Source organism: Arabidopsis lyrata (genome assembly GCF_000004255.2).
Source record: "Arabidopsis lyrata subsp. lyrata unplaced genomic scaffold ARALYscaffold_8, whole genome shotgun sequence".
Classification (NCBI taxonomy): Eukaryota; Viridiplantae; Streptophyta; class Magnoliopsida; order Brassicales; family Brassicaceae; genus Arabidopsis; species Arabidopsis lyrata.
The window spans coordinates 17,820,938-17,842,445 of NW_003302548.1; the positions used below are offsets into that span (position 1 = coordinate 17,820,938).

At 31.5% G+C, this 21,508-nt stretch overlaps 3 protein-coding genes and 1 non-coding gene across 5 annotated transcripts; 1 reads left to right on the plus strand and 3 right to left on the minus strand.

Annotated features, from left to right (window-relative positions):
- Positions 1-2,804: 2,804 nt before the first annotated feature.
- Positions 2,805-2,878, minus strand: TRNAV-CAC. The gene has a single exon. It is a non-coding gene; the product is annotated as a tRNA-Val (tRNA).
- Positions 2,879-4,526: 1,648 nt separating this feature from the next.
- On the minus strand, positions 4,527-6,003 carry LOC9302250. Its single transcript, XM_021032721.1, has one exon. It carries the CDS (start codon positions 5,945-5,947, stop codon positions 4,820-4,822), a length of 1,128 nt encoding a protein of 375 aa, XP_020888380.1. The 5' UTR covers positions 5,948-6,003; the 3' UTR covers positions 4,527-4,819.
- Positions 6,004-11,891: 5,888 nt separating this feature from the next.
- Positions 11,892-13,513, minus strand: LOC9302251. Of its 2 annotated transcripts, none has more exons than XM_021032726.1 (5): positions 13,244-13,513; positions 12,975-13,121; positions 12,705-12,900; positions 12,334-12,411; positions 11,892-12,224 (listed from the first exon to the last, which is right to left on the minus strand). In XM_021032726.1, exons 1-5 carry the CDS (start codon positions 13,418-13,420, stop codon positions 12,112-12,114), a joined length of 711 nt encoding a protein of 236 aa, XP_020888385.1. In that variant the 5' UTR covers positions 13,421-13,513; the 3' UTR covers positions 11,892-12,111. The 2 variants fall into 2 exon arrangements, with proteins under 2 accessions (XP_020888385.1, XP_020888390.1); XM_021032731.1 differs by having other exon boundaries at positions 12,334-12,387; positions 13,244-13,511.
- A 7,138-nt stretch (positions 13,514-20,651) lies between these two features.
- LOC9302252 (ervatamin-B) lies at positions 20,652-21,305 on the plus strand. Its single transcript, XM_021015800.1, has 3 exons — positions 20,652-20,768; positions 20,847-20,981; positions 21,072-21,305. Exons 1-3 carry the CDS (start codon positions 20,652-20,654, stop codon positions 21,303-21,305), a joined length of 486 nt encoding a protein of 161 aa, XP_020871459.1.
- Positions 21,306-21,508: the final 203 nt, after the last annotated feature.

Here is a 21,508-nt window from a genome sequence, read left to right on the forward strand (position 1 = left end):
ATTGAATGTATAATATACCAGTGTATAGATAGGATCAAAAACATTATGAAGATTTTAAAAACCCAATTAAAGATGTTTAAACTTGCCACTTGGCTAGGAAGCGACTGTTAGGTGTTTATTTACCAAATTACAAATCAAACCAAAGTATAGAAGCAAGTCATCCCGACAACCACATTTTCAACATTAAGTACAACAGCAGATGATCACAGCCGACCAAAAGTTGACGATAATACATACAAAAGCTAGTGTTGGTACACGTACCAAAACGTTATACGTATCTCAGAAAATAAAGGTATACGCATATACATTTTTTATTTTTGGATAGAGAAATGTAACTACTACTCCTTCTGTTCCTAAAAATTTGATGTTCTAGCGTTTTGGTTTGTTTCACAAAGATTGATTTTCTAGATTTTTTCTTTATTTTTAGTTTATTTTCGTAGATTTCAAGACGTAATGATTAACTGTTTCAGATTACTATTGGTTCATAGGTTATTAAAAATGTTTAATAAAAATAAATAATTAAACAATGATTGTTTTTTAAAATATGTGAAATCTCTAGAAAATCAATCTTTTAGGAACAGAGGAGTAAAACGGAAAGCTAAAAACTCAAGAGTGATGTGGAAGTGTGCATGATAGCATCTAAAAATTCAAAACTTCATATATTTAAAATTTTAATAATTGATATTTCATTAATATAGACACAATATTGATCAAGATACAAAACTGAAAATATATGAGTTTCATGCTAGAGCGAGCATGTGATCTACATATTGGTGAAAGTCATTGATTGATGATTTGAATTTCTTAACAGGTGATCTAGGAAAATCTATATTAATTACGAGTTTCGAGAAACAAGAAGAAACTGAGTTGTGAAGTTACATACTTAAAATGTGATGTGGATGTGGTAATTTAGTGCATACGATTATAATAATTTGGTTTGGTAATAAAAGGAAAAGGAAAGTGAAAGTGGGGACTAAGGAGATTCATGCAGATCTTCGTAGGGATCTAAGTAGAGTGGACCACTTCTTCGTTGTACATAGTTTTCATTGAAATGGTTCATAGCAAAATATCCATCTAAAAGTCCAGATATCTAATAACTTATATTTTTATATAAGGCAACAGATAATATTCAGATTTCTATATTTCCTTTTAAAATTATAAACATAAAATGGTTGTTCGCACATATTTTATGTTGTATAGGCTTTGGATGTGATTTCATAAAACTGAAGATAAATAATTATTGTGTGGTTAGTGAAATGGTTGGTCGAATATAATGGGTGTGGTTAGTCTTTGTTGGAAAAGTAGCGATGGCTTAAGATTGTGTACTAGTATATAGTACTCTAAATCATCAATATCTCAAGCATAATGTTGATACTGTTTCGGATAGCGTGATGTCTGATTTCAAAGCCCTGAAAAATTATGGTTAACTTGGCTAAGCTATTGATTCTAAATCATTACATACATCTCTCGATTAACAAGAAACCAAATAATATCGAACAAAAACCATTGACTCTAAAGATAATTCTCACAGAAAAGTATTGTTTCATATCCCAGTCAACGAATAAACAATGCTTAACAATTACATATATAACATGGGGTGTCTGAATCTGAAATGTATCGCGTACATCCACGAAAATACATACATGACACATTACACATACAACAAATGACATATATGTCTTTGTATACGGATACAATTAAACACTCATGGACATGATAAATACGGAGACACGTAGGACATGCTTTATACGATAGTGAAATCTGTCGGAAGAGAATGTGACATTAATTGGACATTAGCAGGATCCTACGACAAGATCAACTCGATCTTCGACCAAATCAAAGTGTCTTAGAGATAAAACAGGTAAGATTTAGAAGAAAATGGTTATAAAGGAATCTTGAAGGTGGGTCCAAGATCTTGGAAATTTCCTCACAGCTCTTTTCTATGAAACAAAAAAAAATCACTTGGATTCTCTGCCATTATGATTATTCATATCTTTCGATCTCTCCTATCTTTTTTGTTTTCTAATTTCTTTTGACGGACGTGCATGATTGATTTTGGACGATAAACTTTCTCACAAACTAAGATCTTATCGTAAAAAACAATGAAATGTCTAATCTTGAAATTTGGAAAAATTATAATTTTAACTTTGATAAGTTCAGTCGGTTAATTATTATTTTTGGTTTTATCGTCGTTTGAGAGACATATGCCATTGCCATCAATCAAAACATATGGTTCTAGAAATACTATAAAATAAATATTCAAATTAAAAACTGACCTTATTGGCTAAGTTCACTTTTTCACACATGTATCAATTATATAGTTGAACTTAAATTTGAACATTTTTGTTCTTTGATTTGGTTTATTACTTTTGTTTTGTCAAACAAGAAATTTCGTGATAGATGCATTGATACGGTGACGTATTATCTTTTAAGAGATCTCTAAAGTCGTCAAGTGGGAGAGTGTACGTGTAAATCCGGCCTATGAATGTCCGATCAAATATTATCTTCTCAGCTTTCCAATGTGTAGGCCCACAAAATCTAACAAACATCGAGAACCGGGAATATGACGTAACCGGATGTCCCGACATTTTCGTACCGGTTTTTGGTTTTATCCTGGTACAGTTTGTCCCCAATCGATCCTTTTTCTGTCCTCTACCATAAAAAAAACAACTTAGAGTAAAATGGGCTATCCTAGTTTTCTCTAACTCTCTATATTATAATTGGGCCTTCTATTATCGGCCCGTTACGTTAAATAGATATGACTTATGATTATTGAAAAATATAGTGGATTAAAAAAATTGTAATGTCTGAGCCCGGGTTCGAACCGGGGACCTCTAGTGTGTGAGACTAGCGTGATAACCGACTACACCACCCAGACATTGATATTGTGTTGAACTGTATACCTTATTTATAACAACATATATTTTTCATTTTTGTCATCCAAGTTGAAACTTTAAAATGAATTAAGGAAAATAACGATGAATTAACGTTAAATGATAGTAGTAGCAATAACAATGGAAGAATATATTAATTTTTGTTGCTAAAGTATTTGTAAACTTTATAAGAGAATTCTATTTTATTTTTATTTAAAAAAAAAACTGTTTTTGGAAGCATCAAGAAGAAAAGACTTATTAGTTTTAACTTTTAAGTACTCCCTCTGTTCCTAGTTATTTGATGTTCTACAGTTTTAGTTTGTTCCACAAAGTTTGATTTTTTAGATTTTTGTTTTATTTTTAATTGATTAAAATTAATATATCGTAAATTTCAAGACGTAATGATTAACTGTTTTCTAATATTATTGGTTCAAAGTTATTAAAAAATATAAAGTATAAAAAAGTAATTGACAAATAATTAAATAATAATTGTTTCTTAATATATGTGAAAACTCTAAAACATCAATCTTCTAGGAACAGAAGGAGTATTCGGTTAGAGGGGAAATATAAGTACTTTAAGAAAGTGGGAGAAGAAATCGAAGTTGAATTGAAAGTTTGACACTGTTTTGTTAACAGAGAAAGAAAACGTAACCTAAAGAGATATGGATGAATCATGAATGTGATGATTATGGTGAGGATTAATTTAATCAGGAGATGACCGAAAAAGTCTTTTTCGAGCCACGAGTAAAACATAAAAGATTCCATGTCTTAATTTCGTGGCCAAGAATGGTTGGATGGATTTGTTTCGGAACACTTTAAATTCTAAACCCTAATTATTACGACGCCTTATCTTACAAATTTGGATTTGTTGAAACAATTCAAAAGTCTATTCCATATATTATATTGTCAAAGTACTTGTTTCTGAAAAAAAATCACTACTAAAACAAGTACTTTGACACGTAACTTATAAGTATTAAACAAATAGAACTGATTGATGACGTTTTTTTCATTGCGTTGTTTCCATAACGTTAAAATGTGATTTCAAGTCATGACTAGACCATATCAAATGTTTTGTTTTTGGTTTTAATTTTTCTACTCAAACGTTGCTTTTTGTAGTCTTGAGTTGCACAAAATTGAAGTCTTGAAACAGTATTTGATCTTATCGGGTTTCAATAATCTATTCAGCGAACATTACGTTTGGTAATTGACTATATATACATGTGTATTAAACGCATCATTTAGTGTTCTTAAGCTCAACCTTATAAAAGTAACATTACAAGAGATATTTTTTTGATATTGTGCGGCGAAGAGTGATATTGATATGCATGTTGCTTTTGCTTAGAGAAAAAGCAAGTAATTATAGCTCCCCTAACATCATTTATAAGGGGAAATGATCAAAATAGTTTCAATTTATTTGTCCAGCAAAATATTCTTTGTTGACATTTTGCAATCACATGTAATGATATAAATTGATTTATAATAACTGTCAGTTCACTTATAATTATTTGTATATGTATAAAAATTAATAAAATAGAAATTACGAAGATGATTTTACCCTAAAATATTATGTCTAGAAAAGTTTAATAAGATAAAATAAAACAACCTGAAAATAGGGCAGAATCTAGGAAACGTGTACTAAACATCTCGAAAAAATAGCCAAGTGAATGAATGTAACATTATATATAATTCAGACGCAAAACAACGTCCCAGATCCAATTTTAACGCCACACATACTTCGCTAATGAACTAAACAATAATAAATTCACATTAACAAATTGATAAATTACTTAAATATCCTCAACATACAGGGGCACTATCGGTAATTCAGACATTCTCTACTCCTGTACTCTCTCCTCTGTGAAAAACGGCGGCAAACAAAACCGCGACGGAGACGGCGGCGAGAAATATATTTTTCACCGCTGGGGAAATTAAGTAATTTTGATCATTCAATTGGCTTTGAGCATCTCCTTGTACCTCAGAATCGAATCGAGTCTCTGTAGTTTCAACTGTTGTTTGAATTTGTTGATGAAATCTGAAGCTTTTGCGTCGACGCCATCTTCGCCGTCGCCGAACGATGTTGATCTCTCGACTCTTGTTGTATCTGGTCTTCTCCGTTCGACGGATTCCACAGTCTCTGCTGCTTCCTCATGGCTTCCGGTGAAACCAAAACCTGATTTCTCGCTCGCTGATTTCGTCATCTTCGTTGAAGCTTTCTTCTTTTTCTTCACCGGTTTTTTCGATTCCGATTTGCTCCTTACGTGCTTGTGCTCTTCGTGAAGAACCGGATCCGGATTTTGATCCAATTCCGGGTCGGATCTGTAAAAGGATGATAGCTTAATGGATTTGACCCGTTCTAAGATAGACGGAGCCCGAGTTAAACCGGGTGGATCAATTGGATGATTGATTCCGGTTCCAGTCGGTTGATCTTCCTCCGGGATCCTGAATTTTGAGATATCAATCGGGTCAACCCGACCCTTCCGGGTCGGAATATTTTCGAAACGGGTCGGTTCTTTGTGAATAGCATAGTCTTTATCCTCCGGGTTATACTGCTGGAATTTGAAGTATGACATGTCGATGGATTTGACCCGATCCAGAAGAGAAGGAGCACGTTGTAACTGTGCTGGAGTCGGATCCGGGTGTGGATCTAGGTGAGAGTGTGAGTGAGGATCCGACCCGGTTACGTCGTGTGGGAACTTGAAATAAGACATGTTGATAGATTTGACCCGATCCAAGAGAGAAGGAGCGCGTTGTAACGGAGCCGGATTCGGATCCGGGTATACATGAAGATCCGAACCGATTACGTCATGGTGAGCCGTCATCGAAAAAAGCTCAGTTTCAGGATGAGGAAATTTGTAGAGATGAAAATTGATGGACTTGACTCGGTCGATAAGCGACGGAGCTCTAGCTAACGGAGCCGGAGCATGACCTGACCCGAACCCATCGTGATGCTGGTAATGTTTTCTTAAACCCGACCCGAGTCGAGAGGTTACGACGATTGTGCCGATCATAAGATTGAGAAGGAGGAAGAGAGTCGTCGGAGTGAAAAAGCTCGCGACGGTCGTTAGTAACTCCATTTTTTTTGGGTTGTGAAAATTATATGTTGGTGTTGTCGGAAGGAGCAATGAGCAAAAGGAGTATATTTATATTTGGAATTTATTTTTTTTGAGGTTTGCGTTTATTTATTTTTTTCCTTCTTTTGCAAACTTTTTGACTGTTATATATTTGGTCTTTTTAAATTGTTTTTGTTTTGATTATGGAAACGTCGGAAATATTTAGAGTTAATGTGTTCACATGAGACGCACGTGATTTTTTTCTTCTCTTATTTTCTTCTATTCATAATTCGTCCATGTTAAATTTAAGGAAGTGATATTTTTAGTACTTTGACAAAAAAAAAAAAGTGATATTTTTTAGTACTTTGTGTGGAGTATAATTTTACAAGAACAGCTAATTAGCAAACCAGTTGTTGATGATGACTCCGTGAATTATGTATTTTAAGCTAATTAACGTGATTTTCACTACACGTTAATGCAAACTTTTCATTATACATAAAAATACGTACACAGTTTGATTTAATTTGTTTCCTTTGGAATTGGGGACGTGTGGGACCAAGTTTTTTTTGTCATTTTATAAATTTCATTGTTGGTTGATATCAATTGATTACGACCGAAATTCAAGATCCTACAAGACTAAAAAAATGTTAAGTTTCCGTCTTGGCACAAAGAAATTCTAGAATTTGTGGGCATAAAATCACTCCTATATATAATTGTCACGCATAGTATGAATTATGTATACTATTAATATCAGTGGCGGACCCAGAAATATATTTTACCAGGGTCACAAAAAAAATTAGTGATTTTAGATAATGTGAATCATGTACTTTATTACGGAAATATATTACACAAACATTAAATATATTAGAAAAAAATTAAGTTTTTTCATAATCAACAAAAAGTTATACTAAATCCTAAAATTGATATAGTGATTTTCAAAACACAGATACTAAATCCTAAAATTGGGGAGTCGAACATGGGTACAAAGGGTTTCAAAACACAGATTCTAGCCAAATATGCTATACGGACTTTAGACTTTTTTATGCATTCACACATTTTTTAATAATTTGACCAGGTCAGGTGACCTCCCCATTTTCTTAGTGGGTCCGCCCTTGGTTAATATCAAAGCATCTTCGAATGCTGGTAGAATGTGATGGAAAAGAGCTGGAAACAAGTAAAATAGAGATGCTCTGTCTTTGACTGGAGAAAGTTATGTGTAGGGCTCATCTTACCGTTAAATCATATTAAGTTCCAAAATTATTGTCTCACGAGAGACCCGACCCATCTTAACATAAATTTGTGTTTAGACCACTCAATTCAACACGTTTTTTCTCTGTAAAGTTTACAAATTACAAGTAAGTAACTCTATATTATTTACACATGTTTTACGTGTACAATTTTTCTAGCTTGACTTTAATGTTTCCTGGTTTGGTCTCGAATTCAATGATTCTTGAGCTGAGCTACTTGTAACTTGTATGTAAATGGTTTTTCTTTTATGTTGGTTGAGTTGAGAGTCTAAGGCTCGGCAAAATATCCGTTAGATTCGCTTCGATCCGTTATTCGATTCGATTCGATTTGAAAAATCCGGATATCCGTAACTTTTCGAAGCAAATCAAATATTAAAAATAGATATTCGTAAAAAACGGAGCAAATATCAAATACTATAATTCAAATTGGCGGCTATCCGCTTCGCTCCGGAATACATACATAAATATAGATTATTACATATATAAATTATAATTTTATTATTCTTGTAAGCGTTTTATAATTTTTAATCTCCGAATTAATTATTTGAACTACTAGTTTGAACAAGGAGAAATATATATATTTTTGATAAAATATTACTATTTTTAATAAAATTTTACAATTTTTGGATTAGATTTATATTTATATTTTTATTTTGTTTAATTTTAAACAAATACTTAACGGATCGAATATCCGTCAAATAGTTTGGATTTTAATAGAAATTCGAACAGCCGGATATCCGGTCACTAACGAAGCAAATACGAATCGGAAAACTTAGTATTCGGAAAAAACGAATCGAATAACAAATACCACCAAAAACCCAGATATCCGCTCCGTGCCCACCCCTAGTTGAGACCCTATGATATACTGATTTTTATTATATTTCTATATTTTTAATAATGCAATGCAATTTGGAAAAGAGAAAAATAAAATAAAAATCTAACCCGGTAATGGTAAACCACGTATAGAGTCTTAAACATACAATTACAAAAATCGGTTGGCATGTTTATATACGAAATTCTTGAGTTACTATTTCGATTATTATTAATATCTAATGCATACGTAAGAGCATATTGTGATTAGCTTTTAGAAATAGGTACCTAATATGAAGAGGAGCGATGAATCGGTGAATTTTCTTCTCAAAATCACAATATTTGCGCTAATTCTTTCTCGATTTCATAATACTGTAATATAATTGATGTAGGGGACGCTAAGATAAAGTTATGTCGAGATATACGATGTCATTGCATAGTTGTTGATCCTCAAAATCACACAAGTACGTATTCGAAGTCTTAAGGGTGAAAGAAGAATCTCTTATTTAATGACGAGCCGACGATTACAAAAATAGACGAGCTAAAAACTGAGTATACGAGACGAGCCGCAAAGTGTTCTGACGGTTGTACGAAATTCTCTGTGAAAACGGTTATTTCGGGATCCCTTTACAAACATTCTTTTTTGCTATTTATAGGGTGCAGAAGTAGGGTACACTGTTCGTACGAAATGTCCTTTTTGCCCTTTGGTCGGTGGAAAATCGGATCGGGCCTTTCTTGGGCTTCCGCTGGGACTAAACTCTTAATGGGCCGGACCCTTAAAATCTGATTTTTCGGCCCGTCTCGTCGAGTTGAAGGCCCAAGATGGGATTATGGGCCCGGACCCATAATCTACCATCAACAATAGTGTGATTACGTGGAGCACACCAGTTTTTTTTTTTTTGGTCAAAGGAGCACACCAGTTTTAGATGTTATTTTATTTTATGCGAATTAAGCTGGTACAAAACTACAACTAGTAAAATAAATTAAAATTTGTTCTAATATTTGCAAAACAGTCTTAATTGATTTAGCTTTAGCTGCGACTAGGATAGTGCTATTAAACTGTTGATGAAATTATCTAAGATATTTTCAACATTAAAAAATGTGGATTTATATCGAACTTAATACTATATTACAGAAGAGAACATTTACTCAAAATGTGGAGTCGAAGATATCGCGTGGGATGCTAGCTGCAAGCCCGACCTTTTACGGTTGACTTTGATTTCTTAGAAACATATTTTGAAATTATATTACTATAAAAATTGGTCCACTCCCTACACGTCTCTCAGATTTTTATTTTTATTTTTATAAATAATTTTGTTAAAAGTTATTGCACACTTGCTTGTAACTAACTGGCTAGTTGCTACACCTACACCCACATGGGTCGCCCATTGCGTCATTTACTATAACGATGGATAACGAACAAATAATACATATATGGACTTTATGTGATTCAGTGATTCACTCAGAAATTTTCATTTTCATAGATTGTGACTTTTTCTTTAATGCATTATGAGGATGATTCGGCTTGAGTTATAATGTGGACGAATGGGTTGTATGTAGAGCTAGATTTATAACTTTTTCGGTTCGGTCCGAGTTCTGAATAAAATTTGAAGAGTGTTTTTTTTTTAGTTAGGAAAAGTCATTTCAATTTAGGTGAATTGATTCGATTTCAGTGTCTATCGAGGTCGGTTCGAATGCATGTATCATTGGAATTTATTTTTTCATTGATAGTGACTTGGCTACTACTAGCTAGTCTACTAGAACCATCGGTTGGATAAAATTAGTTTATGTTATGACTCCTGATATCATCTAATATGTACTATCCTTACGCTGTTACGCATTTGCTAAATTTATTTCTAAAAATGATATATTATATAGTTTAGAGTCCGTACGTGGATTGTATGTTAATTAAGAACATCAACTTGTAGGTAAGGTACGTAGTCTCGATTGGACTGATTACTTCGTCCCATGCCTATAACAATTTTTTATTTTTTTTTTGTGGTGGTAACATAAAACCTTTTTCAATTGACATTTTGTCGTATTTTGTTTACTCAACAATATTTTGAATGTTCACATAACCCCAATTAAAAATAGTTTTTGTTAAATTATCACATGACTTTTTTAATACCTTATTGCAAAATCATACCTAAACTTACAAGTGAACATTTGACAAAAAGAAAAAGAAAAAACTTAAAAGTGAACTTATAAAACTTACAAGGCCGGACATACACGATACGAACGGCCCATGGGCCATGGCCTCATCGCAAATCATTCATACTTGTATATCGTTTTTGTTTTTGTTTTTTGGTTGTATATCTCTATACTATTAGAAGAGAAGTACAAATGTAAATGGGTCGGGTCAAAATCAGAAAGTTGACCCGAAATTCTGAAATCGGATATTTGAAATTTTTTTGGAATATAAGTTTGAATTATAATGAAAAATCGAACTAAAATCAAATGTTTATGGAAATCAAATAAAATTTGATTGTACTTATGGTAACTAATTATAAAATCATATTCCGAACAATATTATACATTAATTACGTATAATATGAATTATATTTATTAAATTTTGTAAATCATGAAAAATATTAATTATTTTTTAATTATTATATTTCACCTTTCAATCTCTCATCTAACAAATAAGATAAATATTTTATTATTCCTATGTCCAAACTCCATTGTGTTGTATGACTAAATAATATTTCCATTAGAGCTGTCAAAACGAGTTGATTCATCCCGTTAAGCTTGTTTTGCAATAGGCAAAATATATTTTGGTATGTAGTTAGTCTGTCCGCACGACCCGCGGGTAGCATATATGAAACACAAACCCGTCGCGCGAATGTATGCTGATTTGCGGGGTTATCCGTGGATTTTGTTTAAATAATTTTAGAGTAACCAAAATTTAAAGAAATAAATAAATTAGAAAAAATTTAGAGATTATAATCTTATATATCAATATATTTATAAATATTATAATTTCATTTATTAAAAGTTTTTTAAACTACCACATGTTGAATAAATTATATTTTTATCAATAAATACTATCATGCGGGTTGATCCGCCAACCCGCGGATGAAAACCGATGACCCACTGCGAATCAATCCATGTGGCCCGCTTATTTGCGGGTTTAATATATTTTCCCAAATCTGCTCAATAGTGAGATGATTTGGGCTCGACCCGCGGTTTTGGACCTATTTTGACTGCTTTAATTCTCATGATTCGTCTAATTTTTGAATTCTAAAACACAAAATTCCATTTTGTAAATCATAATTAATATGATTGGTTTAACTATAAACAATTTAATATTTTCTTTACAATTTGTTATTAGGAATATTTATAAGTACACTACACGATTCGTTCTATTAAAAACATGCACAATATTAAAATCAACGTATGTAAATCAATATTCTCCCGCGGTGGACCGCGGGTCCGATCCTAGTTGTTAGGGAATACTGAATAGAGTAACTGTAGTAGTTCTTTGTTATAAATACTTTTAGATTACAAAATTAAAGATTTTTAGAGGTTAATATATTTGAGTTTGACTTACTTTATCAGGACAGAAATCAGGGTGGAGATCCTATATACATGTTCGAATATTGTAATTAAATTTATATTCTTATATAACAAAAATTAGGAGGACAATGGCAGTGTCAACTAATTAACACACAAATTTCTTCATAACAATGAATTTGTGTATACTTAAGATTTCTTTTAACAAACAAAAGAAATAGCTTGTCGGTTGCAAGTGTTGCTTGAACAGAAAGTTTCTCGTTGGCGACAATATGAACTCTTGGTTAATTTAAGAGTCGAATTCTTGGCGTGGCATAGAATTCTGAAAAATTGTTTTTTTTTTTTTAATCATCCAGTCAAATTTGGAAGACATGGAGATTGGAGACTGCGCTTCTAAGGATTTGAAATATGATTTAGATTTTTAAATAAGGATTCCGCTACAAATAAGAAGTAAGAACATAAGTTGGAACAAAGCTATTTAGGCTTCATGATATATATAAGTTCATTCCAACAACTTACTAAGTTACTAGAGCTCTAATTAGGATTAGGAAGAGGAAAAAATAAGAAAGGTAATCAATACAACCGAGACGTTTAGGGGTTTGATTTCCACGGTGAGGATTATGGTGACGACACAGGCTCAACTTCAGCAGGAATCCGAGTGAAGGAAACTTCAGGTATGGACATGTAACCAGATCCTGGACCCGTTGCAGTGAAAAGTATGGTGGGTAACTCTGCAGCATCAAATAATCCAGTTAAGAAAAGAGTTTAATACCCTGAAACAAAGTCACTACTTGCTTGAAAAGAAAATCAAAAACCAAGAGAAGAGTAAAAAAGATCCACCTGGGTCATCATCATACAATGGAGGAGGAGGATCCACTTGAACAGCAGCAATCTCTGCATCATAACCGCGCACACACACTCGTTTACATCCAAACACAATTGCTTCCATTATTAAGTAAAGGCATTTCCAGCACACAAATATGCCAACAAAACAATACGCCCAAAGATGTATTCCTAGAGGCTAGAGTCCATCATCGACTAAAGGCAAATATCCAATACTCACAAGTTGTTAAATATCAAACTACGAACCTAAACCTCAGCCAGAAGAAACCTCAAATTTTCAGAGGACACTAAAATTCCCAAGAAACTGAAACTGTCCATTGATGGTTGAGAGCAGTAAATTGATTGAAAAAGAGGTTTCATGAAGATACCTTCATCAGTTGGTTTGAGCCTGAAGATATAAATCTCACAGAACGTTTGTCCACAGAGGCGAACATTAGCTTGATAAAGTTTAGGCTCAGGATTGGATGATGCCAAATCCCGAGCCCAAAACGTTACCCAATAAAGTATACCAGCACACCACCTGTAACTTGCCGAAACATGATCGACGAACTCAATCCGACTTCCCTGAATAAAAATTTTGTGAGCAAAAAGAAACACAAACATGCATTATATTAACAAACCGAAGAAGACACACTGACTGTATCTGCATTGTGTTGGGCAATGGCACGGCAAGCCACGCCACGGATTAATTCATCATTGGTACTGTACGCAGCTATACGATATGGGTCCATGATAGGCCTAGTCTCGAACCGAAAATCCAGTTTATCCCAATCAATCACGAAACCCTAAACCACACAACAACAACAAAAAAAAAAGTGAGCTTCAAAAAATTAAACCTTTTTATCAATTAGCGGATCCAGGTTTTAAACCTAATTTCTGTGGGAGAAATGAAGAAAGATATATATACCTCGCTCTTATGGAACTGATAGTAGTATAAGATGTACTGTCGTATGTATTCATCGTCGTACGGGTCGTACTTCCGGAGTTGTTTGCGTGTGGAGGTGGAATTCGATTCTCCGGAGGATTTTTCCAACCTCGGCTTCTTTGGAGTGTGCATATACTCCGTCAACACAGACTCGGCCATGGTCGGAACCCTAAATTCAGCTTCTCCGCGAGAACAAGACAAAGGGAGCTAAGATTTTCTTTTTTTTTTTTCCGGGAAAAGTGTATGCTGCCGAACACGTGTCTGAGTGAAGATATCTCTTCTTCTTCCTTGGCGTATCATCGACTGGGCTTTTAATGGGCCTGCTTATATTTGTAACCCCATTATATACTCTTGTTGATCTGTGTTTGTCTTATATTACTAAATCCAGAGAAAAAATAATTAATAATTAAATAAATAAAAGCCAAGTTCCTCTTTCTTGTTTTGCCACAAGTGTTCGAAGCCGGTCTTCAGAATTTGTTATGCGGAAAGTCGTTGTGGTGAGCTTTGAGAGCTTCATTAGTTTCAAGTCAAGAATTGTTTGGTTTTTGAAATGTATTATCGGAATCTCCCTTCCTCTTGTAGGTTGTGGGTCGAACATTGGCTCCAATTGGTAACCAATTTTGAAGAAAAGAATGAATAGGAATGTCATGTTCTTTTTGTTCCTCATTTTTTTTTACTATTTATAAAGAATTTTTGTTCTATTTTCAGACATGTGAGTCCTACATTTTTCCTCTTCATTCCTAAAAAAAAAAAGAATGATAGAACAAAATTGTTCCTCCCCAAAATTGTATAGGAACAACAAGGAACAAAAATTTAAAATTCGTTTTTAAGTTTTAAATAATTTTAAAATAGCTTTTTTGATAATATTTACATTTCTATACATAAATAATTCCTATATTTTTATTATATATTTATGTATAAATAAACTTTTATCAAAACTTTAATTTTAAATAAAATTTATAAACTAAATAAAATATATAATTTTTAAGTTAAATATTTTTTCAATTTTTTGGTTACCATTTACTATAATCATTTGTTCAATTCTTATGTTCCTTTTGGTTCCTGGTTTTGATAATTTTCCTTTTCTTTTTGTTCTTTTTCATTCCTTTTTTTTCTTGTTCCTATTGTTCTTTTTTTTTTCACCAATCGGAGCCATTGTGTCTCTTTGTAGTTCAATCTTTTTTTTTTCTTGTGTTATGTAACTTTTCCGAATCTTAATCAATATCAATTCAGTGGAAAAAAAAAAGGGGTTACAATCGCCTGTGGAAGACCACACCATACATCCGTAAGTCATTGATTTAAGACAAAATTTTCATATTATGGAACTTCTTCAAAATAGAAAAGAATACATATATATATATATATATATATATATATATGCCATGATTTTTTTAAAAAAGACATATTATTATATTCATTTGTACCTTAGAAATTTCTTTTGATTTACTACTATCAGTTCTACAAAAAATAAATATATTTGATCAGATCTCTCATCTCTCCCATAAATTTAGGATATTCGATTTATGTTGTAATTATAATATATATCTAATGGTTTACCTACTGATTTATGATTGATTGAGACCAATCGGATTACATGTTCTACACTATATATGCATGGCTCCCTAAATTTCTTAGGGTTTATAGTTTAAAATTAAACGCAGTGAGGTGTGGAAGTTTAATTTGCATGAGAGAAAAGAATTTAATAACTACTATAGTACTTCGTCAAAAAAATAAAAAATATAATAATTAACGACAATAGTACTACTATCAGTTCTATAAGAAATAAAAATCTTTGATTATCTCCCATAAATCTATAGGGTTTACATTCGATTTATGTTGAAATATTTTTTTGACTCGAGACAGAGATCACAAGTTAATAACGTTCTCTTCCTAATTAAGTATTTGAAGCAAAATCAAACAGCAAAAGCTTCGTTCTTATAATTCGTATTTCACTCTTGAACAAACTTCTTAAACGCCGGAAGAAATAAAGGCCATCATGCATGATATATGTAGTAAGCGGTCAGCTCACAAAAAAAACTCGGCTAATTGTGGTGATTTCAAGACTGCCCACGGTGTATGGTACTCGGCAATCCTAGGTAGTAGGTACATTACAAACAAACAGTACCCCATATATGGGATATATAATCAACTATAGTTGTTTCATGATAAGTTACCAAAAAAATCCCGAGTTTAAAGCATCAAACTTTAGAGGAAAAATTCAAGAAATTGAATTTGGAGGTAATGTTGCTTTGATGCATCAGAACAAGAAACCACGTTTTTTCTTTTCTTTTTTACGCGGTTTCTATTGATTTGGGTTCTCTTATCCCAATGACTTCTTTGTGTCTTTCCTAATTTCCCTACTATTCCAGTTAATTGACCTCTCTAGTACATTCCCTAATTTCTGAGCTAAAGCATCTCAAGATGAACTTCTATAAACTAAATCATCAATATATTGTGTTCATAACAATTTTCTTTGATTATTTGTACCATCATTAATGCATCGTATAACATTCATTGTTTAATTGTTTGTTTTTGTATAAAGCAACAAATTCCCAACTACTATATATTGTTTTTCCTCTCTCTTTTTTTTGAGAACAAAGCTATTGTTTTTTCTCCATCGAATTTATTTCCATATAGTAGTTATTTAATATTTATGTTACTAGGACTTAGACCCCGATGTCGCGGGGGAAAAGATTTCAGGATAATTTGAAGAAAAACGAAATGTCATAATGAATTGAGACAACAAGTTTCAAAACAATTTTTTTTAACAATAAATAAAGATATATTTTACAAAAAAATATGATAAAGAAACGTAAACTCTCACAAATACTTTTTAAGATTTGTATTATTATTAGAAAATATTATGGTGAAACAATACGACCACAAACAAAAAATATTACACAAAAAGTTATAATGAGTAGATGCAATTTTTCAATTTTCTAAACTATTATAAATATAACTAGCTATAAAAATATATTCATCAAAATATTACGATAAAAAGACGTAGTATTTTAAATTGTATTATGTTAAAAAAAGACAATCTTCAGAAAAATTAAATAAATTACCAAAATAGATATTTATTTAGAAAAAAATAATAATGATATAGATAACAAAGTATATATATATATGAATGCTAAATAGCAAAAAATGTAACTTTCTATGAAAAATATCAAACAAAAAGAAATAATAATTTTAAACCACTTTTAAAAACATAATATATATACATATATAGAGCTATAAAGAGATGAAAGTTTAAATAGATAAATTGTTTGTAAAAGACACAATTATTAGAACTAAGTGTATGTACTGAAAAACACGAATAAAATATGGTGACAAGATAATACTCTAGAATCTAGATTAACAAATATAACTTTAGTTAATGCTTTATTCAAAAAAAAAAGCTTTAGTTAATGCCATAAAAAATGTATCACAAAAGGCAATGTTGCAACGGTTCATCAAATATACCTAAAGTTGTAATAATTCATCAAATAAACTAAAGTTGCAATGATTCATCAAATATATCAAATATTGTAACGGTTCATCAAATAAACCAAATGTTACAACGGTTCATTAGATAATCCAAAATATTCATTGGTTCGTCAAATAAACCAAATGTTACTATGTTCTATTAAACGGTGGCAACATATTCATTTATAGTAATTAAAATTAAAAATTTGATGAAGAACTATAACCAAAAGAAGCGACCGTAGAATATACCAAATGTTGCAACGGTTCGTCAAATAAACTAAAGATTACCACGGTTCATAAAATAGAACCAAAACTTGCAATAATTTGTCAAATAAACCAAATATTGCAACGGTTCAATTAAACGTTTAAAATTTCATTTAATCTATCTTTCTCTCTATCCACGGGATACCTAACTAAAATTGAAATAATAGTTTAGAGAAAGTTATACCGAAAGACGTGACTATAGATAATTAAATGTTATAATGGTTTATAAAATAAACCAAGAGTTGCATTTGTTCGTGAAATAAACTAAATGTTGCAATGGTTCAACTAAACGGTTGCAACCGTTTACGAAAAGTTATGATATAAAAAAAACGTAACCGTAGAAGACATTTATTCGGATCGCAACTTTCTAAAAAAATTCAACCGTATAATATATATTTTTAGTTTTTCAAAAATTAAATGTTTTAACGATTTATAAAATAATTCAAAAATTATAATTGTTCGTTAAATAAAGTAAATGTTGCAATGGTTCAACTAAACATCGCAATTGTTTATGAAGTGTTACGATAAAAAGATGCAACCGTAGAAAATATTTATTCAGATTGCAACTTTTTGAAAAAACAACCATATAATATATATTTTAGTTTTAAAACCAAAATTTAAATATATATAATATGAGACATAACTTTAAATGAATAGATGAAACTATGAGACACAACCGTAAACTGAAAAGATACAAAAAGATGTTAACGAAATATGTTAACGAAAAGATGCGATAAAAGACACAACCGTAAATATATCAACGAAAAGACGCAACCAAAATAACCGTAAAAAAATAACCGATGTAAACGAAAGGTTACGATAAAAAGACGTAACCGTTCAGATGTGCAAATGGTATTTATTAGATTACTATTATATATATATTTTATATATAGCTGTTTTTGAGATTCTTTCTCTATATATATGTCGTTTACTTTGTTTTTTCGACGCTTCTTCTTCCCTAATTTCAAACCCTCATTCAGGATACATAACTTTTTTTAAGTATTTCATTCATTTCAAAAGAAAGAAAAAAAATGATAGTTACAAACCCCATTAGAAAAAGATGCTTTAGCATGTGTTATATTTAATGTTTACCACTTTAATTACCCAGTCATCACCTACTTTTTTGTTGATACATTTCACCTTTGTCATCGATTAGTATTAGTTTTTCAAACATTCCCAATTGGTAAATACTTATTATAGCAAGTTATCTTTGCAGGACGCTTGATGAAATTACATAGCTCCCAAAAGTCAATAAAACCCACGATCATCAAATGTTCATAATCAATGCAAAAATTACTATAGTTGAACATATTAACATATAATTTTTTTCGATTGGCCAAATATATTATATATCAGATTACTATTTATTTCGAATAAATATATATGAGACAGCAATGCCTTGTAAATGTCAAATCTCATTTGATGAAACTTAATAGTATCTGTATCAACAAATAAACCAATACGACATGTATTAGTATACTATCTATTGTTCTTTTTGGTTATCAAAACTATATTTTATTGTTTGCATAAAGGATAAGCTCATAACGAATAAACATCTGCATGATTCTTCGGTTTATTATGACAATTTTCTTAGTTTTTTTTTTTGTTTATTCGAGTGAAAAAAACCTCAGGATTTGGATGGTCTCTCTATTTGATCCTTTGTTACCAAATGTGGACTCTTTCTATCTGATTGTTTTGTTTAGCATTAAGGTTAAGCCACAATGGTTATAGCGAGCAAGTCTTTCGTATAAGATGGCTGGATTTTTACTTTCGTTTATCTTAAAGTAACATCTGATTTTAGTTTCCTAAGACCTAAGTTGTTCCTAAACGACGGTTAGTCCACTGTTTGTTAAAAACATTCTTCCAATTGACACGTGAAATGAAAATGAAAATTATATTTATCTATATATTATTGTCAATACTGATAATTAAAATACTGACAGTAAAATACAAGGGAATACTCAGTAAAAGATATCTTTCTTTCATCCTACATTCTTAAACACTTCTATTTAAATGATCATACACCTGCTCACTCATCTCAAATACAACAAACACTCTCTATCTCTATCTTTTATTTTCTCTCAAGATCCCAAACAAACTCCCTCCTTCCTCTCTCTCCCTAGCTCTCTCTATCTATCACACACAATCACAAACCTCGTGAGTTTCCTCGTCCTTTCATAAAAAAAGAAACTTAATTGTGTTTATCTTTTAAGCTGTTTTGATTTTCTTTTCTTTTTTTCTTTTTTTCTTTTTCAAGAATAAGAATGTTTACAAGAAGCAATAGAAAAGGTGGGGGAGGAAACGGTGAAGAGAAGAAGAATAGATTTACGGTATGTATAACATCCAATTATTTGTTTTTAAATGGAGATTTACATAAAATAATCCATGGAATAGAAATATGTATATGTGTCTTTTTTCCAGTTTTTATTTTTTAGTCAGTTCACTAAAATGTTATGAATGCCAGCTATATATATATTACAAGCACAAATCTAAAGTTATAATTTGCATTTGAAAAGTATATGTATTTTGTAACTTGCTTATATATGTATATAGCACAATATATATGATCGTAGTAGATATGTTTTTCAACACTTCTTCAAAACATGGTTATATATATACACTAAAATACGGGTTTTAATTAACATTTTAATGGGTAACTTGATCAATATTTTCTCTTAGCATGTAAAACTATTTTTTTGGGTGAAAAATAAGTGTTGATAGAAAACTAAAAGTACGTATTTTTTATTTTAAATTGATTGTGGTTATAGTATGGCAAAGAAAAATATACTAATGATTATGTATAATCTAACAGGCCGAAGAGAAGGGGAAAGGAAAAATGCCATCTAAATCGTCTAAAGAAGAATTATGGGAGGTAAAAGTAGCTGAGAATATAAAAACATTTTAATCATATCAAAGAATAAATCTAGTTAAATATTTATTTAGATTTTACTATTCCACTCATTTACGTTTGTTTATATGATTTTAAACATTTAGCTTCCTCCTTCTTGGGATTGGAGGGATTATCCGGGAGTAATCGGTCCTGTGATGAACCAAAAGTTGCAGGGTATACGTATTATTATTCTCTACTTTTTTTTGTTGAATATGAGTTATTCTCTATTATTAATCCAAGAGTGTTTTTTTTCTTATTCTTATCACCTCCTCCTATGGATTGTTATGAGAAAACATAGTGAAAAACAAATGTCATGAACATTAATGCAATTAGATGCGTCCCTGTTATTAATCCACATATTTTATTTTATTTCTCCATATGCATGCCTGGTAAGTGGTATGAAATATAGTATGAACAATGATGGCATGATGCGATAAAATTGCACTTTCTTTGTCTAGCTTGCTTGTGTAAGAAGTAACATGTTCACAAACAAATACATTTGTGATGTCATATATATTTATTATAACATACATATAGAGCGTTTTTGTTACAAAATCATGATTTGCACTAAGTTTCAATTCAAAATACTAATTAACATTTTTTTTTTTTAATCTTTCCACTAAAGCAATATGTTGGGCTATAGCTTTGGTGAGGGCCGTAACAGCTCTTTTGAACATAAACTTACCTCACGAGAATCAAATAGTTGACCTTTCTATACAACATGCGGTAAATAAAGTACATTACAACAAAGATGATGGTATTCAAAACATGAAGAGAGCTTTCTCTTTTGCAACGGGTGAAGGATTTTGTACTGCGAGTCAATGCACACCGAATACGCGTGACAACAATGTGTTCAAGAAGTTGGTTTGCCGTCATCCAGATAACGTAAGTCTTTTACCTAGTTTTATTAATTTTCACTTCTTTAATGATAAATCATATTGGCATGTATATATGTATGTATAGATTCATTATATCAAGGTAGATGAGTTCGAGTATCTCACGAACGTGAACGACGAGGAGCTTCAAGCAATCGTGGTACAACAACCTGTGATTGGGATATTGCGCAATACTAATGATGAATTCCTTGCTATTGGATCTGTAAGATTCATAAGTGAAAATTCCATTGAGATCAATTTTATACAATATTTTTTTTAATTTGCAAATGAGTAATTGTTTTTAAATTTGCAGGGAATTTATAGGTCACCAAGTGGAGATGTGGATGTTAATTTCCACCAAGTCCTTATAATTGGATATGGATATGATAATGGTAAACCATATTGGATTATCCAAAACTCTTATGGTGAAGGATGGGGAAATGGAGGCTTCGGATACGTATATCGCCGAATCAAAAGCGGTCAAGGGTCGGAGTTCTTTGCAGTTGCATATCCCAAGATACGTGGTTTCCCAAGAAAACCAAGATGAAGCTTGATCGTCAATTAAGAGTAAGAATTTCGTATCTCTTTTTTTCTTTTTCTGTTAGCAAAGAATTTCATATTTCTATAATATGTTTTAACAAGATATCACTACTCTACACTGGTTTTATATTTATTATTGCAGCTTGCAGGTGTGAGAGAGACAAACTAGTGCAACGTATCTCTTGGCTCGTCATACAGATACACGTTAGA

Coding starts and splice junctions, on each gene's coding strand:
- LOC9302250 (XM_021032721.1), bottom strand. CDS start 5,947: ATGGAGTTACTAACGACCGTCGCGAGCTTTTTCACTCCGACGACTCTC.
- LOC9302251 (XM_021032726.1), bottom strand. CDS start 13,420: ATGGCCGAGTCTGTGTTGACGGAGTATATGCACACTCCAAAGAAGCCG. Junction 13,122..13,243: donor ATCAGTTCCATAAGAGCGAG/GTATATATATCT, acceptor TGTGTGGTTTAG/GGTTTCGTGATTGATTGGGA. Junction 12,225..12,333: donor ATTGTATGATGATGACCCAG/GTGGATCTTTTT, acceptor TTGATGCTGCAG/AGTTACCCACCATACTTTTC.
- LOC9302252 (XM_021015800.1), top strand. CDS start 20,652: ATGAAGAGAGCTTTCTCTTTTGCAACGGGTGAAGGATTTTGTACTGCG. Junction 20,769..20,846: donor TTTGCCGTCATCCAGATAAC/GTAAGTCTTTTA, acceptor ATGTATGTATAG/ATTCATTATATCAAGGTAGA. Junction 20,982..21,071: donor AATTCCTTGCTATTGGATCT/GTAAGATTCATA, acceptor TTAAATTTGCAG/GGAATTTATAGGTCACCAAG.